This window comes from Anomalospiza imberbis, chromosome 14, assembly GCF_031753505.1.
Source record: "Anomalospiza imberbis isolate Cuckoo-Finch-1a 21T00152 chromosome 14, ASM3175350v1, whole genome shotgun sequence".
NCBI classification, from domain to species: Eukaryota; Metazoa; Chordata; class Aves; order Passeriformes; family Viduidae; genus Anomalospiza; species Anomalospiza imberbis.
In genome coordinates this window covers 12,680,291-12,700,897 of record NC_089694.1, presented here as the reverse complement: position 1 = coordinate 12,700,897, position 20,607 = coordinate 12,680,291, and the positions used below count along the sequence as shown (strand labels likewise).

The window sequence follows — 20,607 nt, the reverse complement described above, 5'->3', positions numbered from 1 at the left end:
AACTAAAAACTTAGAGAAACGTTGAAATGGGAAGAAACTGGAAAAAATGTGAACTTCTCTAAATAAAATCTTCCTGGTGAGTTAATATTCTTTTTACTTTCTGTTTACAAAAAAAAAAAAAAAAGAAAAATAGTTCCTTAAGATAACTCAGTGAAAGAGAGGTAATGGAATAAAACTAGGGATTTGAATGTGATGGTACAAAATTTGGTTAGAGTTTAAAGCCAAACAGAAAGATGCCACAACCATGGACAACAGGGAGAAGTCTATAAAGCTTATATTTAACGCTGAGGGTATTGCTCAGGACAGGTAAAAGGACTTGGGGCACAGGGTTTGGATAAGTGGTGGGAAAAATTAGTTATGAGGTAAGGGAGTGGCGTGTAGTCTGACTTCCTGAGTCGATATTATAGTAACAATTGAAAAAAAAATACCCACAAAACAAAAACAAAAAGGAGGAGGGGAACAAAACAAAAAAAGCCCCAGCACTGAAAAGTCTTTTTGAAGCGTTGCAAGTAGATTCTTCTGCAGCTTTTACTGGGCCAGCTTTTTGGCTAATGCCTGGAGTGAGGTCAGACTTCCCAAGGATCCAGGCCCTTTTCCCCACTACTTAGTGCTGCTGTCAAACTCCATATTCTTGTCCCTGTTTCGTTCTGCTGCTAGCTATATTAGATGCAAGTGCCAATTTTTTTGGGGGGCGATCAGCTTCTAACAATTCATAGTAAATTTTATGTGACTAGAGAAATCTATTTCTATTTCTTGTAAATAGTACATAGCAGATTTTTTTAATGAAGTTCACTCTCCCAAAATCATTAAAAGGTATGTTGTACATTCACCTGTCCACTTCATGTTTCTACTTCATTTTTACTGGACTGTTGTGTTAAATGACAGAAATGAAATGTATTGTTTTTCAGCACATTGAGATAATAGTTTAAATAGCATATGAAAAACATCCTGAAGAGCAATGGCCCAGGAATTTTTCCAGCCCAGCCAAACTGTAGATGCACTGCTGGATAGAGTTTCATCTGTGTAGGCTCCTCTCATGCAGCAGTAGTTCTGTGCTTTTAGCTGGGTTATGGACAGAAATGATGGCTGTAGAGTGTTGCCTGGCAGCATCACTGTGGGGACACTGGTGTGACAAAGGAAAGGATGCATACTCTGCTGAAAATTTGTGGACTCGAGCAGCAAAAATAAGTTGAATGCAGCTGGGTGAAAGGTCCAGAGTCATCCTTTGAGCTTCCACTCCTAATTTGAGAGGCAAAATGAGAGAGTAGAAGACAGTACATCTGCTGTCAGCTTCCCAACAAATTCATCTCAGGCAAACCAATTACATGATTTCTTAACAAGACAGTAATAAAAGCTTGCCTTGGAGATGCTACTTGTGCTGTGCAAGTACACAGTTCTAGGGTTAAGGTGGTAACAAGATCTTGTAATAAACAATGTTCTTCAAACTTCTTCCTTACAGAATCTGTCACTCTTCCACTTCTTTCATTCTAAACAGTGGCAAAGTGAAGGAGAGCCTTGTTCACAGCAAGCCATTACAGGTGTTACTGTGAAGGTTGTTGGATCCATTTCCTTCTGAAGAAGGTTTTGTTTTGAGAGAGGAATCTCATGATGAAATAGAACAGGGTGAAGTGACAAAAATGGAGATGGTTATCTGAAGAATTTGTGCGGGATGGTTTGAGGAGACACTGACAGCAACAGGTCTGCATGGGAATAAGTCTTTAGGAAGTGTAAAAATGAACTGACATTTTAATGTTTTTCATGACAGAATTGAATTCATGATGTTTCATCTTTTTGTTCTTCCTCCTCCATCTAAGATGGAAGGAGGCTTCCAGAAAGCGGCATAATTCCATGGTTCTCTTAAGGGTTTTGTTAAAAAAAAAAAGACCCCAAAACACGTAACTTGAAGTTGAAGCTTTGTTTTGGGCATTTCCCCCCCTTTTCACTCTGTATTTTCCTTCTTACACATTTGAATTTGCTGCTTTTTTTTCCAATAAAGGCAGTTACAGTAACAGAACTGAAGACATCTGGAGGAAAACATGGCTCCTCATCCCAGGCTGCTTTTCAGGTCTTTTTGTAGGAACTTCAGTGATACTTCACCTGCCTATACCACCTTTTCCTTACCCTGTGATAATGTAATTTGAACACGAACCTTTATTACTAAAAAATCAGCTATTGTCAGCTGCTTGAAAATTGAGCTGCTTGACATTTTTCTAGACTGAATTTGGCGTGTTATTTCATGAAATTAAAGTGTGTTTTGGAAGTTCAATATGTAAAACCTATTTGTGGAATTTTATTGTTTAATATTGTGTGCATCTACCTGATGTTGTGTTAATGGCAGTCAAAAAGAATCTTTTCCTGGGAAAGGCATCGTATCAGAAAACCCTTTGTGTTTACACTACCAGATGAAATGGCATGATGAGACGTGTGTGGAACTCTCTTGCAGTGTTTACATGCAGTGTAACATGCCCTTACTAAGAGATGGCCAATATTTTGAAGGTGACCCCTTTTTTTCCCTGCTATAAGACCTTACTCTGCCTTTCTTACAGCTTAGCTGGGCTCTAGTGGTTTGCATTGAGTCCCCAAGTTTGTGTGTCTGACCGAATTGTTTTGTAAAACTTAATCCAAGAAGGCTCAGTTGCTTATGATAATGTGACTAAGAAAAATGTTTTCCCATATGAAAATATTGGGAAACTTATGGGACTTCTGTTGGGGCAAGGGGCTGTTTTTCTATAAATGTTCCATCTCTAGGGAAAACATGAGGTTTTAGTAAGATTATATTTCAGAAACTGTCCTGCTCATATCCTGAAGGAAATTCTTCCAGTGTGGAGGTCTGAGGCTGAAATAATCTTAATGAATTCTCAAGAACTGAGAATAAATCAAAGGACTGAGAGATAGATTTTATAGGGGGTCTATGAGAGAGCTGTGGCTTGCTGGGAATAGGAGCTAGGAGTGAATAATTCTCTGGGTGCTGGAGGTGTTTTTCTTTCTATGCAACCCATGGAACAGAGTCTAGGAAAGTATGGCTGGAGGGGACATGGCTGCAGGCAGAGAAAGAGTTGTCCCCTGAGAGAAATTAAGTTTCTCCCTGCCTTTGCCACAGGATTCCTCTGTTGTAAGGGAGCTCACCTGGAACAGAATGGTTCCTCTGTGTGTCCTTATTTTCTGGGTGTCCTGCTTGATACCCACATGCCCCAGCTGCAGAATTCCCAAGTTCTCTGTTAAATCAATTTGAGATCCAAAGTACACAAAATTAGGAGGTGCTGGCTTCAGATCCTTGTTTGTAAAAGTAGAGTGTTAATACTCCCATATCTCATTAGGGTGCTGCAGAAATAAATTTGTTTCTTGACGTGAGATGAAAGAACAGAAAAGGAAACTTTAGCGTTTCAAGTTCAGAACAATAAATAAAAGATGGGGTCAGACACTGCAAAGAAAACTAAATATTGAATAATTTCTCATTAATTAAGTTGCATCAGCCTGTGCACCAAGTAAATGAGGAATACAAGGGGGAAGCTAGCATTTTAATATTTATTTGACCAATGATTTTATACAGATGTACTGGTAGGCTGAATTGAGGTTGGAGAAGTAATCTTCATTCTGACACCTCCTAATTCTTTGAGAGCATAATTTTGCAATCTTAATGTTGAAGAGTTTAGTGTGTGATTTGAATATACACAGGGTTTTTAAATGTCATTCTTGTTATTTAGCCAATTTATGGAAAGGCAGCTCTGCTCTTCAGGATGGACCTGTGGGGAGAACAGCACTTGCGTCAAAGTTGGAGCAGGTGCCTGTTGAATTAGGCTCTGGGCATGCAGAGGGACTGAGAGGTGCAGCCACACTTCTCTTCCTCAAAGCACTTTCCAGAGCATGCCAAGTCCTGCAGCAGCTTTTGTGTGCTGTGTCTGGAAGGATTTGTAGTAGGTTCCCTGAAAGCCATTTGTGTGGAGCTGCCTTTTGAGTGTTTGAGCTCTGCAGGGGAAGCCAGCAGCTGATGCCATGTGAAATCTGGCTGAGAGAAATTGGCCTGGTTTACTGAGTCATGGTTAAGCTGTGCAGAAATCAGGTGTACAGATCTCCCATGACCCAGGGAGCCATTGTGTGACTGATGATTCCAATGGTAAATCATTCTGTTAGGGACCTAAATGTTTCAGAAAAATGTCTTCCTAAAGAGATCTAAACTAGGAGTCTGTGAGAAAGGGATATCTTATTGAGGGGGAAAACAAATACAGGGGTTGCCAATTCCAGAAATCTCAATATTTACTAAAATTTGAAGCTTCCACAGTGTGTATTACAGCATCTTGGACAATCTTCATCAGCAGGCTCAGTTTTGCCATGTTTCTAGGTGTTCTACTTTCTGTAGTCTACCTCAGAAAAATGAGATTGGCTTTCTGGAGGGTGTGCTTTGTGTTTGATTATTGAGGGAGATCTGTAGATTTGTGGCCTCAATTGCTGAAGAATTTGTATAGAGGATGGAGGGTAAAATTGCAGGAGAGGGAATTCATTGCACAGTGAGGGCAGGGCTCCAGGGTCATTGGGAGCTGGTGGTGTGCAGCAGTTGTTCTGCTGAAGACTCCAAAAGTTATGCTTTTAAAATTGCTGTAGATGACATGCTGGATGAACTGATGACTCCCAGGGTACTGGGAGCAGCACTTTCTCAATACACTGACGTTCTGTTTATGGGCTAAGCCACAAACAAGAAAAAAACTATATGGCCAAAAAACTGTAGACCTAAAAAGACCTTTTGTACTATTTCATTGTTTTAAGTTAGAACAAGAGTTAAAAATTAAATTGTATTTTTCTGTGTTAGGTTTTGAAAATACCACTATCAAATGCATGGATTTTGTATGTATGTTCTTTAAAAAGTGAGAATTCAGAAAAATGTAAGTTGTGACTCAGTTGTGTATTGATAACAAGTAAAACCCTTTCTGGTTTTTGCTATTTCCTTCACATGGCACCATGTGCAGATGGCAGGCTCAGGAGTGCATCCCAGGGTATAAATTACTCACTTAGCAATCCATGGGTCTCCCAGTGCTGCATTTCCCCATGACTGTTGCATCAGTGCAATTAAATTCTTTTCCCATCTTGCTCTTTCCAAAAGCTATAAACAATTAGAGTTTGTACAGGATAAAATAAATTAAAAGCAACTTACAGTAAAACTTTTTTGGCCTTGTTGTGGAATTTGGAAGGGGAGGGTTCTCTCTGCTTGTCTGAGATAACAAATCCAGCTGCAAAATCCAGTATGGCTTGAATCTTCCTTTGGCCACAATATATTTGAATGTTTCAGATGAATATGAAAAGGCTCTGGTGCATCTCTGATGTTTGTTGGGTAATGTCACAAGCAGAAACCTGTACAATTCACTTCTGTGAAAGATTTATTGGAGCAAGACTCTGGGAGGTCCAGGCACCATTCACTTGGCTGCTGCACTTTTCTCACTGGAAGGGGTCAGACTCCTGGAAAGATGCCTGGTTAGAAGAGTAACAAGATGCTCCGTATGGAACCAGCTTTTTAAACTCTATGTATAAAGTAAATCCTGTCCCAACAGGCCAGAGAAATCATTCCCAGGAAAGGCATTTTAAGTTTAGTTGACAGTGGTATTGATAAGGGATTCAGGTACATTTATTGGAGTATATTTGGTATCCCATCAAAACCATTTGCAAGCACTTTTTAGTAGTTCTCTGCCAGTTGTGTTGTTAGAAAGGGACAGTTTCCTGCAATGTTTCATTTCAAATGACTAAAGAAACACGTTCCCTAAATACTGACATACTGAAATTCAGAAGTGCTGAATTCCTTGTTATTGAAAGCAGCAGCAGACGCATTGCTGGAAAAGGTAACTCACTGTGAGAGTCAAAGTAAGCCTTTTGTTTCTTTACCTGGCAGGTTCCAATCCACCAAAATCTTAAAGAACTGCTGGCCATCCGGACAGAGCTTCAGAAGAAGGTTGAGGATTTGCAGCGGGAAGCTGCCACGCGTTCCATTTCCTCCTCCTCTGACAGAGGTTCATCTCCTTCCCATTCGGCCACACCGGTGCACACCTCTGTGTGATGTGGAGCGAAAGCCATGGGGAAAAATCAGTGTCAGGTAACACAGAGGAGGGTGAAATGCTTTTCCCATCTCAAAAGGATTGTGAGTGACTTGTGCTTGCTATGATCTACATGCCTTACTCTGTGTCTGATACTATCACTATGAGGCCAAAAAGAGCTTCAATAGATGTGATGTATTTTGTTGTTGGCAGTTCCCACATGTGTTTTGACACTCTAGCTAAGTCACCAATCGTGAAATTAAACTTTGTTTTGAGCAACTAACAATTTAACCATTCTAAAAAGGAATCCATCTGCCAAGCAGACAGAAGAATGCCTCACACATTGTCTAGAGTACTATGCCTGGTTGAGAGAATCAGATGAAATGCCACATGATGCTTACACAGAACACAAAATGTTTTTCTGAATGGGAGCTCCTTATTTCTCTCAGTAATATATATATATATATATTTCTATTTTTTTTTTTTTTTTTTTTTTGCTAGAGCAATTTATTTTTTGTAGGTAATGCACTTGGAAATTGATTTTAAAATAAATGTTCCAGTGTAGTCAGTTTTACATTTTGAACTAAATATGCCATTAAAAGTGGATGAAGTTGAGCTGGGTTTATCAAGTACACCACACCGACTTGTATGATGTAATATATTTGGTAAAGCATGTATTTTAGGTTTTTTTAATGCCTTTTGTACAAGTTGAAATAAAGTCTTTTGACTGTTTAGCTTATTGTTCAGTTTCAGCCTCCTGAGCAAGGGGTAAACTTGCTCATGTCAAGGTCTTGTACAAAGTAAAAGTTTGTTTTCTAGCAAATGGTAATATTTGGGGTTGGAATGACACCCAGCTGTGTAAATTGTATAGTCTGTATAGCTCCACATTGTGAAGTGTGTTTTGTTTCTAAGTGTACACACAAAATGCAAAGCTGTGTGCGTTTATACCCATGTGTATGTGATGTTAAACACATGCATCCTCCCGTGGGTTTAAGCTGTACATTCAGAAAATGGATCCTGCCTGTCCAAACCCTTCTGAGGACCTTAACTTGCAATGACTTTGTTTGACAAAGTTTTTTGAATAATATGCTGTTAATTGTTTTTCTTGAAATAAAGCCTCTTGGCTTTTTGTTTTTTAAATTCCTACTAGCATTTTTTCTGTAATAATTTAACTGTGTTATATGTTAAATATACATTCCCAACTTTCTTGCATCTCCCCCCAGAAATACTCATATTGGAGAGATTTGATTACTGTAACACTCCTCCTTTTAGAAAATTAATCACTGGCCTTCTTGGAAGGCCTAGAAATGGTGCATGCTGCAAATTTTCCCTGGATTGTTTTCCTGCTGTGTTTCATGAAAATCTGATTCTTCTCCTTAGGAAACTTAAATATTGCAGCTCTGCTTTTTGACTCGTGCTTGTATTGCTCTGGGTTCTGCTGGCGGGAATGAAGCCCCATTTTTAAGAGCCAGTTGTTTCTCTAGGTGATTGTGGGTTTTACTGACTGTGAGTATTCATTTGCTGCTGCACATTTCCCAGTGCACGACGGCGCCTTTCTGTGTCTCGTTCTCTGCATTAACTCTACCCAGCACATTTAATGAGTCAAGTGAGCTGCTGAGCACCTTCCTGACTTCAGCTGGAGAGGCTGAAGTGCTGTATCCAGTCTTACACATTCACTGTGCAGTGCAGGATATTTCAGCATGTCCTTTTTACTGTAGTGACTGCTTTTTATAATAAATATTCACCTACACAAACACAGTTTGGGAAGGCTTGCAATGTTGCATCTCTTAATCAACCTCAAGGTTTTTATAAATAGATTAAAGATGTTTTCTTGTTAAAATGGTTCTGCTGAACAGTGTGCCAGCAGTGCATTTTACATTGCCAAAATATGTTGAGCTGGTGTTGAATTAAACTCTTCCATACTTCAGATTTCCTTGACATTTCAACTGTATATTAAAGTAAAGCACATTATCTCCAAAATGCAGTGCTAAAGAAAATCTTTTGAAGTTTTTCTCTATATTTGTACTAATAATCACAACATTTTCTCTATAATTATTGCAAAAGTGATGACTGGATTAGCTTGGGCATTCTGAGATTTTTAAAGCTAAACTCTGAGAATTTGGTTTTCCATGGAAGAATATCAGTTTTTTCAGCTGACTGGCTGCGTATCCACCAGTTTCAACACAGCTCAGTGAGTCTCTGATGTGCAGGGAGAGCTCTGGGGGAGGGTCCTGCTGTCCCATGTGTCAGCACAATGGATGCATTTGTACATTCTTAGCACAGAAATATTCAGAGGTATTCTGTAGCTCATTTGGGTTAGTTAGAGCATAGCTTCACACTGAAGAGATGACTGTTGTACTCAGTCTGCTTCCTGATAATCAGATTTTTTCCTATTGATTTTACAACTAATTCTGTCCCTTTTTTTTTTCCTTTTTCAATAAGGCAGTATTGCACTAGGCAAGGGATAAGCAGAATCCTGTTCCCTGTCTGCACCTTGGACAGAGCTATTAACTTCTGGTTCAAACACTAGATCTTCTGCTTTGGTTTTTGGTTTTGACTGCTCAGTATAAAGGGAACGTGCAATGCAGTTACATTTGGCTTGCAGGATTTTCCTATTGTCAATGGCATATGAGAGGGGTACATCCTGAATCCAGTGTCCCAGAAGGGGATGAAGCCTTGGTAACCAGCTGACACATTTTTTACTTGTAAAGTGAGTTAAGTGAATCATCAGCATCAGAGACTATGCCATTTTAAGTCCTGTTTCAGAGCTGAATTTACACTTCTTTCCCCTTTGTAGATAAGTAATTGTTTTGTTGTTTCATTAAAATGGAAGAAGGCTTTTAAAGCCAGTAAACACTCCTAACTGCCTGGTTCTGTTCCCTGCAGAGGCAGTCTTCTCAAGGAGTTGGAGCTTTAAACAAGAAGTGTTTCATTGCTTTCATTTTCCAAGAGAAGCTGTACTAATTCATGGGCTGTATGTAGTAACACCAAGAACAGCTGGTTCTCTGGAAGCTGAAAACAAGGAATCAAGAGCTCTCATTCATGTGCACTAAGCCTCACAACAGAGGACACAGTAAAATGGGCAATTCAGACTATTCCCCAGGTGAAACATTTCTGGTAAAAAGCAAAAAGGAATGCCCATTTGCTGAGACTCTATCTGCTGAACTAAGAGGGTATTGATAGCTTTTAACTGCCATATCTTGGACAGTTGGGAGGAAAGAGTTAAGAAACATGAGTCAGAAATAGTTCATTTGAAATATAAACCACCTTTTTTGACTTTGAGACTGAGCATCGTATCATTATACAAAGCTTAGCTTGCACTGCACAGGAGATTAATCCTACTGGGTGTGAAAATGTAAGAAAACTGCAGGAAACCTAGGGCACTGCCTGAAGTTCAGCTGCTGATGACCTGAGGAGAGAGAGTGTGTGTGTGTGTGCGTGCAAATACTCCATTTTTAACATTAAAGTTTTCATAGTGGTATTTGTTTTCTTACAAATCCAATTTCGATTGTTTTTTTAAATGAAGTCTTCAGTGTAGTTAGAGAAGAGGTGATGTACCATAAGGATATAGCCAAACACTTGCAGCTTAATTCCAATGTTAAAAAAAAAAAAAACCACAAAAAATCAAGACTAAAATGTCTTTTTAGTCAACTTGGTTTATTTGGTGTTTTCCAAAGGTAGTTAAATTCTGTTTTTTACCCCCGTGACCCTTACACACACATTAACAAAATGTATTTTGTTACAGCTTAACATTGAACTTTAATTTGGTACAGGTCACTTGTTCAGCAGCAAGGAATCTGCACTCAAAAGGAGGAGTTCTCCAGTTTCACAACCCTGTTATTTCTGAACTTCATTTGTTCCTCAGCCTCATCTGTTAGAGAAGCAATTTTTAAAGCCTCAGCCTGCCGACTCATCCTTCTTTTTCAGAATCTGAAACCGTATTATGGACTAATTCCACTTTTATCACAACAAATGAGCAGTTAAGGATGACAGTGGAGCACTTGTAAGGGTTCGTTAGTGGGATTGCTTGAAAATGACTGAGTTTATAGTGCCAAAAAGATCTGAAATTTGTGTCAGAGTATTCTCAGCTGAGGAATCCGAAACAAAGTACTGCCAAAGTAAAATGCAAGTAATTGAAAGAATAAACATGAAAAGAGCCAGCTGAGTTCTTTCAATTCTCTTTTTTCTCTGTCAAACCTCTGACAAACCTTTTCTGAATCATTTTATTGCCATTTAAAATAGTTTTAGAAGTGAGGTGTCATAAGAAAAAGAGCTCACAGCATACATAGCACAAAAACTCTCAGGACATCCGTATATATAGATTTTGGACTCCTTAAAAAAAAAAAGCAAACCAATTTTCTAGTGGTTTATTGCCTTTTTTAATAAAGGACAAGAAAGTTCATGCCATGTATACAGAACTTAAATGCAGGAGTTTTTAAAAATCCATATCCCAATTTAAAGTGAATAAATAATAATTAAGTGAAAGTAGAGGTCAGTGCTGTGTCAGCTGTTCCAGAACTTGGATCACTACTAGGAAAATACACAGGAAACCTCTCAGTTGCTATAATGCCTAAAATATAGATGATACAAACTCATTGTTTTTCAGAGACTGGTGGCAGTTCAGATGGAAGAGAGGACAAACAGCAATAAAAAATCACGTGCGCCTTTGCTGACATTTATCACTAAGACTCTGACTTTTGTTCAGTTTTGAAGAGAAGGCCAAGCCTAATTTCTCTACTGCAGAATTTGCAAGTATTTTCCTACTTGAAATCCTAGAGAAAGAAGTCTTGAATTCTGTCACTATTCACTTTGGAACACTTCTTTCACAGTGCATTTATGGATTTCCACATATCTACACACTGCACTAAGTTTTAAGTAGGCACCAACGTTACAGAAGAGCCTCGAGCAAAGCAGCAGCCTCTGAGTCCCAAAAACTGGGGTAGGTTTTCCAGTGAAACAGCTTGCTGCCTTTCCTTGTTAAATCTGTGACCTGTAGGATTTTGAATTAGACTTGTGCTCCCTCTGTACCCTAGTGGAAGAGTTCCCAGAGGAGGGGTAGGTGCTGTACTCTTTAAACCACACTGACTATTGACACCGTCATTGGAAAAGAGAGAGGAGGCATTATGGCACTAGATCTAAGCTGGGAAAACAGCTTCTAGTGATCATCAGTGCCTTGTTGTAACACTTCATCTACAATAACTTAGAGAAAACACATTTCATGCTACAGCTTTCAAATGTGTTTGGGTAAGAACAAAAAACAAGTGCTGGTGCTTGGGACTGGAGATACACAAACTCAGCTGTGTGGCTTAGCTGGCATCTGAGCTCCTGCTGCCAGTTCTGCAGAGCACACTTCCTCCATGAAAACCCTTCACTGGGAGTAAGCAAACAGTGTATCCCATCTCTTTCCTGTGCTTCCATTATCTAAGCCAATAATTAATATTTCTTTCCTATTCCAGACATTCATAAAACAAAGCAGCAGTAGTTCAGAGCAGTATTGTTGTAGCCTAAGCATTCTGAATGGTTGTGAGGCACCTTATAAACCAGTGTAGCTGTTCTGCCAGAGCTAGTATAAGGCTTTAAAAATGCAAGTGTTAAAAAGAGCATAAAGAATTGTGCAGCTATTGCAAAATACTTAACCAAGTTACTAGGCAATTTCATTCCAAATGGAGCTGTTAAGACAGCAATGCTCCTGGGCTCATTCACCTCCTGGCAAGGCCTTCTGGAAGTCATCTCTACCTGAAAACTGTGAATTTGTACACCATTTGTACATTTTTTCAATACACGCTCATAAAATACGGAATTTGCAAACCCATACAAAATGCTCACATTTCAGGTTTATATCTAAACAGCGAGTACCTCTTACACCATGTAAAGTGAAATTTCCTTCACTTGAAGGCATGCTTTTTAAGCAATCATTGATTTGGAAAAATGTACTGGAAAGTGGCAGTTATCCATATTTTAGCAGCAAAAAGGTTGCTGGGGACAGATTAGAAATTGAAACAGAAATTCCTGCAAGATAGAGAAGGTCAGGTGCAGGCAGGCCGCAGTTCAGCAGCGTGGCAGGGGTGCGTGTGCACTGTCCCAGTGCAGCCTGGTGTCCTGCTGAGCACCATTCACAGCCCAGTGCTTCCAGGCAGCTGCAGGAACCCCATGCAGGACAGTGATGGAGGATTTGCCCTCTCAGGAGGTACTGCCTATTTTAAAGGTTAGCCAGTGACACAAAGAGTGAAGCTTAAATCCTTTTGCTGCCTCTGGGAGCACTCCTGATAGTTGCTGATAAAAGAAGGAATGGACTGTATCTTGTTAAGCTTGAGTTCTGTTGTACTGAGCATTACAGGTCTTAACAGATACCTGCTTTGTTTATGTTCTTTTGGGTTAAATCAGTCACTTGTTCTAGTGTGACTGAGATCTGAACCTGTCCTTGAAAGCCTCCATATGCACACAGCTTTAACTGTGGTGACAATGTAGGTATCTCAAGCCCCAGAGACAGAATGACAGAATCACAGAATGAACTAGGTTGGAGAATACCTTTGAGATCATTAAGTCCAACCTATGACCCAACACCTCCTCATCAACTAAACCTCATCAAACTAAGCCATGTCCAGTCTTTTTTAAACAAGTCCAGAGACAATGACTCCACCACCTCCCTGGGCAGACAGTTCCAGTGCCCAATCACTCAGTGAAGAATTTTTTCCTCATGCCTAACCCAAACTTCCCCTGGCGCAGCTTAAGACAAATTGTATCATTTCAGTTCCATTCTGATCTGCAGCACAGTGGAGCATTCAAATGGCATTTGGTAAAAGTGAACACTGCCCACACTACTATCAACTGTATTAGTAACTTGGTGTGAAAATCAGGTCCTTTGGTTAGAAGCCAGGCGCTGGGTAGTGGTGGTGAAGCATCCTCAACTCCTGGCTTGGGAGCAGGGAGTCACCTGGCTCAGCCCAAGGCCCCACACGAGGACCCACCACAGGCACTTCATTTCTAGGTGTAGCTACACGAAGGACTGCAATCCACCCTCAGGAAATGTGCAGCTTTGTCCCCACCACTGGAAGTGACACTGCCTGGAGCTGAAGGCAGAAGGTGGCTGGAGGTGCTTTGCAGAGGGCTTTGCAGGGTTTGGCTTTGGATTGCTATTTACAGGCACTTCACTGTCCTCATACCTGTAAGCTCTTGAAAACTGACCACAGCTGAAGGACGTTCTGTGGATTGCCATCCAGCTGCACACCAATCCTACACTACTACTTCGACTGTAAACATAAACCTCTTCACAAAAAAATAAACACATGCTACCAGTCTAACCCTAAAGCCTAGAGCAATAAAAAGCCAGTTCAAGCCTAAATACACATTAAATAGCTTTGGAGTCAAATTAAATTAAAAGCTAAATTACAAGCATGTAAGATCTCTGTTGCTGCTGACTGATTATTTTCTAGCCCTGGGTCACGCTTTACATCTTCGCACTGTCTTGTTTTGGTGGTTCTGCTGACTGCGTTTCCAGGACTGAATATTTAACTGGGGAGAAAGAAAAAAACCCATGAGTACAATAGCACACGATGGAACCAGGGCACAAGCAACAGGGCCCCAGCACTGGCTGATTGTATGTGACACTGGAAAAGCCTTTGCAGCAGCTTTGATTGTCTGTCACTGAAAGAAGGATCGTGCTTCTCTTGTGCAAGACTCTCAGTGGCTGGTTACATAAAGCTAAATGTTAACTGCCATCGTTTGCAGCACGAGCTCCTTGGGCTCTTACCAGGCTTTCCTTTGTGTGCAGTAAAGGGCCAAAGCACGGTGGTGGGCGTTTCACAAAAGCTGTAGCATCACCTAAGCGGTGCTATCATCAAAGGGACACAGCAGCTGCGTGCAGCACCGGGGACTTTCAGGAAGTCCCTCAGTTAAAGCTGTTTTTGTGGAGGGATGCAGGCAGGGGTAAGGGATACAAGGCTCTCACCCTGGGGTTCCTCGCTTACGACAGCTTCCATGTTTTCTCCTTTCACGTACTCTGCGTTCAGTCCCTCTGAGAAGTACAATAAACAGAGTGAGATGGGAAGGGTAGAAAGTTAAATCATTTGCTTTGAGGCCTTAAAAACTCTGGTAATGGGCACGGAGCTGTAACAGCCAGACGCCTTTCTGAAACCTCTGCAGTGAAGCAGCACAGAAGCCTCTTGCAGCCAGTAAGGTAACTTACAGCCAGCACGGAGACTTGCTGGAGCCCACGGAGCTCCTGGCAGACACAGCTCCAGCAGCAGCTCTTTTGTCTGAGGCTCCTGCTTCATCTTTATCACGCGAGACAGCCCAGCTAATTCCTGTCTAAGGCGCTGAGCTCTGAGGAGCGGGAGGGGAAGGGAGGAAGGCTTCCCGGCCAGGACTGCTGTGTGTGGGGGCTGCGCCTCAGCACACAGATGCGCCACAGCCTCATTAAAAGCTAAGTTATGCAGAGCTTCAAGAAGCAGTTCAGAGCAGGGCTGTGGTGACGAAGCAGGGTCCCAGTGGGGTGTCAAATCCCGAATAAGTCCCTTCTTTAAATGCAAAGAAGTTTCCACCGTTATCAACAAGTGGAGCTGAGGCCATGGAGCAAGGCTGGGCACTGGTGGGCAGAGGTGGCTGCAGGAGGGTGGGCAGGAGAAAGGGGGTGGTCCACCTCAGAGCTGGGGGTGAATTAAGCCAGTCTGGGGTGTGCCATGGACCTCAGGCCTCCTCAGCAGCTCCTCTGAGGGACAGCTGTGGGGAAAGGCAGAGGCGGGAGTGCTGTGCTAACTACATCCATTGGAGAAGGACCAGGGAAGGGGATTCGGGTGCTGGTCTGCAAATGAAGCCTGAGGAGATTGGGCCATGAAGCACACTCTTTTTAGGCATCTATAACTTGTTTGCACATCTAAACATAGCTCAGGCTGTGGCTGTGCCTCACCACCAGGTCAGGATAGGGCTCATTGGTATCTTCCAGCTAAGGAGGGAGGCTGGGAATGGTCCTGGGGCCAAGCCAAAGGAGTGTGGTGGGAGCCTTACGCAGCAATGGGGCAGCTGCTGCCTCCAAGACACAGGAGAAAAGGGTTCTGCAGCTGGCTAGAAAACCCCCATAAAGCCCTCAGGCCAGCAGGGACAGTGCAGGCAGCGGCTGGCCCAGCTGAGGAGGCAGGAGAGGTACAGCTCCCACCCTGCCCAGGCACAGCGAGAGGCTGAGCCACAGCCCAGGGCATGGCTGGCGAGTACGAGGTGAGGTGTAAGAACAGAAAGTGGGATGAAGAGTTCTAGGCAGCACTGTGCATATCCTTGAGAGGAACTATCAGCAAATGCTCCTCAGAAGAGACTCAAAGCTGAAGGACAGAGAAAGAAGTGATCCTGTTCCTCCGTGCATCAAGTGAGTGGTCAGACATGTTTTGCTGGAATAACACCAAATGCAATTTATGTTTTTCAGGAAAAAGCAGCAGCTGATGACTCTTAGATTTCTGTCATGCACTGCAATGCATCTAAGGCCTGACATTAGCCCAGCATGCCATGTCTGATGGCTTAAATTAATCCTCCTTTATAATTAACTTTAATTTCCTGCTGCCTTTCTGGGGCTTTGTGTCTCTCAGCTTCCTCCTCATCAAAGCCTTTACTCCATTTTTTTATTATTTATTCTTGCCAAAATATCATTCAAGTGGGGGGGAATATACAAGAGTGTTTCATTCCATCACATTCATTTGACTTTTCCTGCTGATCTAATTTACCAAAATGCTGTTTGTTTCAGGCACAACTGGGAAAATAGCACGATCCCAATAGAAATTTCCAACCCCAAACACCCTTTCCCTAGAGCAAATGGGACTCACAGGAGATTTCAATTGATTAATTTAAAAAAAGAGCTTGTAACTCAGCTGCTTGTAACTTCCCTCTCATAAAAAGCTGCAGGAGCCCACCACAGTCAGGTGAGTGTTGTGGGCTGAGAGGACTCTCCTTAAATTCTTGCACCAAGCAGCTTGTGCAAAGGTGTTTTATGGTAAGTTTTGCTACTTAATTTGCAGTTTACTGCAATGATTGCCACATACCTGCTAAGGGTGCAGTGGGCTGAAGCCCCAGATGCAGACACTGCCTCTGCTTCCTTCCCTTCAGCCCAGTCAGTTTTTACTGCTTGCTGAGATTTGGGGGGGTTTGGTTTGTTTATTTTGGGGTGGGATTTTTTTTATCATATTCACTGTGTTTGGCATTGATGGTTTGGTCTTGGGCTGTGTTTGTGTGGCGTGTGAGGGGCAGTGTGAACCCTGGGGGTGGCAGTGGGTCCTGGGGCTGCCGCTGCTGGTGGGTTCCTGTCTGTGCAAAGTCTGACATGGGCGAGCTCAATCATCTGTGGCTGGGGCTTTGTTCTGCCAGCTGGGGGGCACTGGGTGGAGAATGGCAGTGGGGTTCAGGGTGAAACAGCTGTGTGCTTTGTGTGCCCTGGGGTGCTCAGGGAAGGACTTACGCTGGATGCTGAAGCAGAACTTCTTCTGCTGGTAGGAGATGTAGCTGGAGACGGCCCCGATGAGCGCCATGGCCAGGCCGCTGGCGATGCCGGCGATCGTCCCTGTCTCTGCCACTGTGGGGCACAGAGAGAGCTTTGTGGTGGGCACTCACACCACCCCTCCCCTCTCACCGTCCTCGGGACACCCACCTCCGCTGTAGTCGTTGTCGGTGTTGCCACTGGCACCTGCAGAGACACAATCCTGTCAGTGTCCCTGCACCTCTCTGCCCCTCTGCTCCTCCCACTGCTGTGCTGGGAGGGAGGGAGGGGACACAGAGGAGAGGGGTGGCAGGGCAGCCCTGGCCTGGGAGCGGGCAGATGCCTCCATGGGCTGCAGCATTTCTGCTGCCCCAGACTCCACTGGGCTGCTTGGTTTTGCTTCTGAGGGCTTTGAAGCTGCTCCTCTCCCTCTGTGGGGGGAGTTTTATGGGATCCTCTGCATGGGACACCTCCGCCTGTGTCTGACAATTACCCTTGCCCCCACTGCTTAGTGTCAAGGGAACACCTGAAGGGCTGTCAGAGTGTTACACAGCACATGGGTACCATCACAGGGAGGTGACTGGCTGAGCTCCATCACGTCAGGGAACCCTCAATCAGCTTGAAGTCTATTCTGACATCACCTTCCCTGGAGAAACTGGGCTGGGAGCAGAAGCTGCTCCCACTGGAAACTGCAGTCCTTGCCGAGTCACTTACATCCTGATTTATGGAAGCAGGTCAGCACTATATTAATGCCTCTGATGCATCTTGTCCTTGGCACAGGGATTTATTAAATGTTGATTAGGCCCATGGTGTTCAGCTCTTTATGTGACTGCTTTTAATATTTAATGCTGTGGATGCTTGTGAACAGCTTATCCGATTGTTGTTGGATTTCCCCCTTGTTCCAGACATTGGTGGTCATGTGGTGAAAAGCAAATGAAGGCATGTAGCTATGCATGGCACCAGGGTGCCCTCGAGGCGATGGGGAGACACAGGTCCCGTCTGCCCTGGTGGCAGCTGGAGCTGCAGAGCCTCCATGGACTCAAAACCAAGCATCTCCAATGGCTGGCACCAGGTGTGACCACAGAAGACAAGAACTTTTCCCTTGGCTCCAAGGCTGAGACCCCTTTTGCCCCTGCCATGGAGGTGAGCACTGCTCTGCACAGGGCTCCTTCTAGGAGCTGGGGGTAACCCCAAGCTACAACTGCTAAAGAAAATAACTCTACGTAAGTCACCACTTACCCTTCTTCTTGTCTGGGCTGTAGCCACCGTCCACAATGCTGGCCAGGTCATCATCTGAAAATCCTTTAAAAGGAACAGGAACAAACAGCAGTTGGCACCTGAGGGAGCCACAGCTGGGCCAGAGGTTGGGATCATGGGCTGCTGCATCCCCCCTTGGGAACTGGGACTGGTCAAAAAGTAGTACTGCTTCTCTCACAATTACCAGATGTTAACCCTGAATTACTTTAAGGTCATAGAAGAGGTAATAATTGACTAGTTTAAATGCTACTGTATTATTTTTTTTAACTGAAATGAGTGATTTTTAGGAGTGATGATGACTGATAATCACAAATAACTGATAATTTAAGATTTCATTAAATGTTTTGGTGGTCAGCCTTGGCTGAGAGTGGAGGAGGCAGGAAGAAGTGGTTTGTGTGTGCTGTGGCCATGCTGCTGTGGATCAGTGAGCCCCTGCCTGCACCAGCTGGGCCTGGGGTCCTGCAGGCAGGAGCTGACCCTTATCCTTCTCAGAGGGACAGAACAGTCCAGGGGAAAAATTGAGCACCAGCACGTTTTGGTACACATGACAAAGTTATCTTGTAGTGGGCAAATCTAATTAATGCAGGGTAAGTACAGAGAAACAGGGCCTGTCAATCTGCAGCTGAATGAGTGGTGCTGTTGAACGTCTCAGCTCCAGTCCCAGAGGGAGCCCTGGGGTGCAGCAAGGTGAGTGATGGGAGCAGAGACCCTACGGCGAGACAGCAGAAGGCTCCTCCTCTGATGCCCTGCATTGGGAAGGATTTCCTTTGCCTTAACTGAAAGAGACTGCCTTATTCATCAGCTTACCCCAAAAAACAGATTTATGGGCTTAGTAATGAGTGTGAAAAGAATGAAAGCCCTGACTATGCCAGAGCTTGGAGAGGTCCCAGGCAGTCCAGGGAGCAGCGATACTGGGGGAAATGTGTGCTGGTTTGTGGCCAGTGCCACGTTCTAGCAGTTCAACACCTCAACCTTTCCTGCAGGAGCCCAAAAACTCAGCAAGCCCAGAATACCAAAGTGCAGACAAGTCACCTAGTTAATACAATGTAATGAAATACCTGCTTGTTAATTACGTGTGTGAGCAGGGTATACAGCCATTCCAACATCAATAAACCAGCCGTGCGAAGTCTGTTTCCCAGCTCAAGTGCTCAGGGGAACAATCCTCACAGACAAATGATTCATTCACTGGAGTCCTTCAGAGATGGAAAAAGAAGCTTCCCAGCCCACAAGGTGTGTTAGGCCAGGACCTGAGCCTGCTCTAGATTTACACCTTGGCCGTGAGTGTGAACCCCAGCAGCCCATGCCCTCGGTTAAAGAGCTGTCGGGGATGGGGGGAACTCAACACAACCACTGCAACTTAATGGATCAGAAGAGACCCTGGGGGAAAAAACCTGCACACAGACATGGAGCAAGTTGTTAGGAAGAGCTCCCCTCTGCTAGGGACCACTGAGGAAGAGGCTCCTTCCCTCCCCACAATCAAGCTGCCTGTGGAAATGTCCCCACTCTGAGCAGGCAGGACAGGGGCAGTGGATGCTGGCAGCAGGCAGGACATTGGATTTGGCAGCACCTGTTTGTCTTTATCCCATCTCTTGGGGAGAATGGTGTCAGGCTGAGAAGGATCTCCTGCAGGCCCCAGGGAACAGCAGGGCTGGTAGCAAACAGGACAGAGAGGAGAGGTCAGCATACCTTCACCTGGCCTTACATCCGGCCTCCCAGCATCTTTTCTATCATTCTTATCATCAAGGGCATCAGCCAAGTCGAAATCCATAGGATCCTTTTCTAGAAAACAAGCCCAGGGTTAGCAATGTGGTGATAGGCTGAGGAACTCTGCAATTAATTAATCAGTCAGGGAAAAATACTGTTGAAAGAGATGAAGCTCCAGACACAAGCGTTTCCCAATTCTGCTATGGGGCCTCATGGCAGATCTTCCAAACCCATCCTGTTCCACACCCCCACACTGCTGTGGTGGGAAATACCATGTCCTTCCTGCAGGAACAGGGTCCCCATGGCTGGAGTGCCAGGCAATTAGATAAATGAGGCCAGTAGGAAAAGTCAGAGCCAAACTGTGCCCTGAGGGCCCAGACAGTGGAAGGGAGGGAAGTAGCTGTACCATGCTCACGTGCTGGCTGGAATGGCCTGTGACTCGATTCCTTGGGACCTATTTTCCTCTGTGAGTGCTCAGTTGGTCCCCCAAGCTGCCTGGCTGACAGAGGATACTGTCTCTGACAAACAGCAGCTAAAAGCCTGGTAGGGAGCCAAGTGAGCTCCTCAGCCCTCCTACCCATGCACTCCTGAGTTTATTCTGATTCAAACCAAAACCCTGCCTGGGCAGGCAGCAGAATGCTCAGCTAACAGGGTGCCCTGAGCCTGTGGGTATCTGCTAGCAGAGTCCAACACACCTGTGCCATCACAGGGAGCACAACCAGCTCACAGCCTTCCAGCAAGCATGGGTACAAAACATGGGCCAGAAACCACCAAGGTCCCCTGGGAAACACAGGGTAATGCTCAGATGTCCTGTCCTCTCCATGGTTTTTGATATTCGTTTTTTTTCTCAAGGTGTCTCAGGTGAGCAAACAAACCAGAGGTTGGAAATACCAGGACGAGGGCAGTGCCACCATCATGGCACATCCCAAATCCTCGCCCTGTGCCAGCAGCAGAGCCAGAGTGAAGCAGCAGGGGCTGTGGAGATGACGCTCACCTGGGTTACGCTTAGGAGGGGCTCTTGTAGTTTTTGGCTGCTTGGTCGTGGTGGTGCGAATGACATCCCAAAAGCCGTTGTCTGAAGGGAGGAATAAAAAGCAAGATCAAAATGATGTTACCCTCTGAAAGGTGGGTTCAGGTGAGTGCTGTGTGGGGAAACCCCCACCCTGATGGGAGTCT

At 44.0% G+C, this 20,607-nt stretch overlaps 2 protein-coding genes and 1 long non-coding RNA gene across 9 annotated transcripts in view; 2 read left to right on the top strand and 1 right to left on the bottom strand.

The window, feature by feature from the left end:
• Positions 1-7,157, top strand: part of MTMR1 (myotubularin related protein 1) — a 38,141-nt gene extending 30,984 nt beyond the window's left edge. For all 5 annotated transcript variants that reach the window (XM_068204963.1, XM_068204960.1, XM_068204964.1 and 2 more), the window contains one exon: positions 5,876-7,157. In XM_068204963.1, the coding sequence (XP_068061064.1) occupies positions 5,876-6,040 (165 nt within the window). In that variant the 3' untranslated portion in view covers positions 6,041-7,157. The remainder of the gene's footprint in view (positions 1-5,875) is intronic.
• Positions 7,158-9,653: 2,496 nt separating this feature from the next.
• The window catches only part of CD99L2 (CD99 molecule like 2), a 29,235-nt gene continuing 18,281 nt past the window's right edge, over positions 9,654-20,607 (bottom strand). For 2 of the 3 annotated variants that reach the window (XM_068204965.1, XM_068204966.1), the window contains 7 exons: positions 20,426-20,506; positions 19,414-19,506; positions 17,710-17,772; positions 16,642-16,677; positions 16,453-16,566; positions 13,966-14,031; positions 9,654-13,529 (listed from right to left, as the gene is read on the bottom strand). In XM_068204965.1, the coding sequence (XP_068061066.1) occupies positions 13,465-13,529; positions 13,966-14,031; positions 16,453-16,566; positions 16,642-16,677; positions 17,710-17,772; positions 19,414-19,506; positions 20,426-20,506 (518 nt within the window). In that variant the 3' untranslated portion in view covers positions 9,654-13,464. The remainder of the gene's footprint in view (positions 13,530-13,965; positions 14,032-16,452; positions 16,567-16,641; positions 16,678-17,709; positions 17,773-19,413; positions 19,507-20,425; positions 20,507-20,607) is intronic. The other variant, XM_068204967.1, reaches the window with a different exon arrangement.
• On the top strand, positions 16,994-20,525 carry LOC137482562 (uncharacterized). The gene is made up of 2 exons (XR_011004137.1): positions 16,994-20,096; positions 20,154-20,525. It is a non-coding gene; the product is annotated as an uncharacterized lncRNA (long non-coding RNA).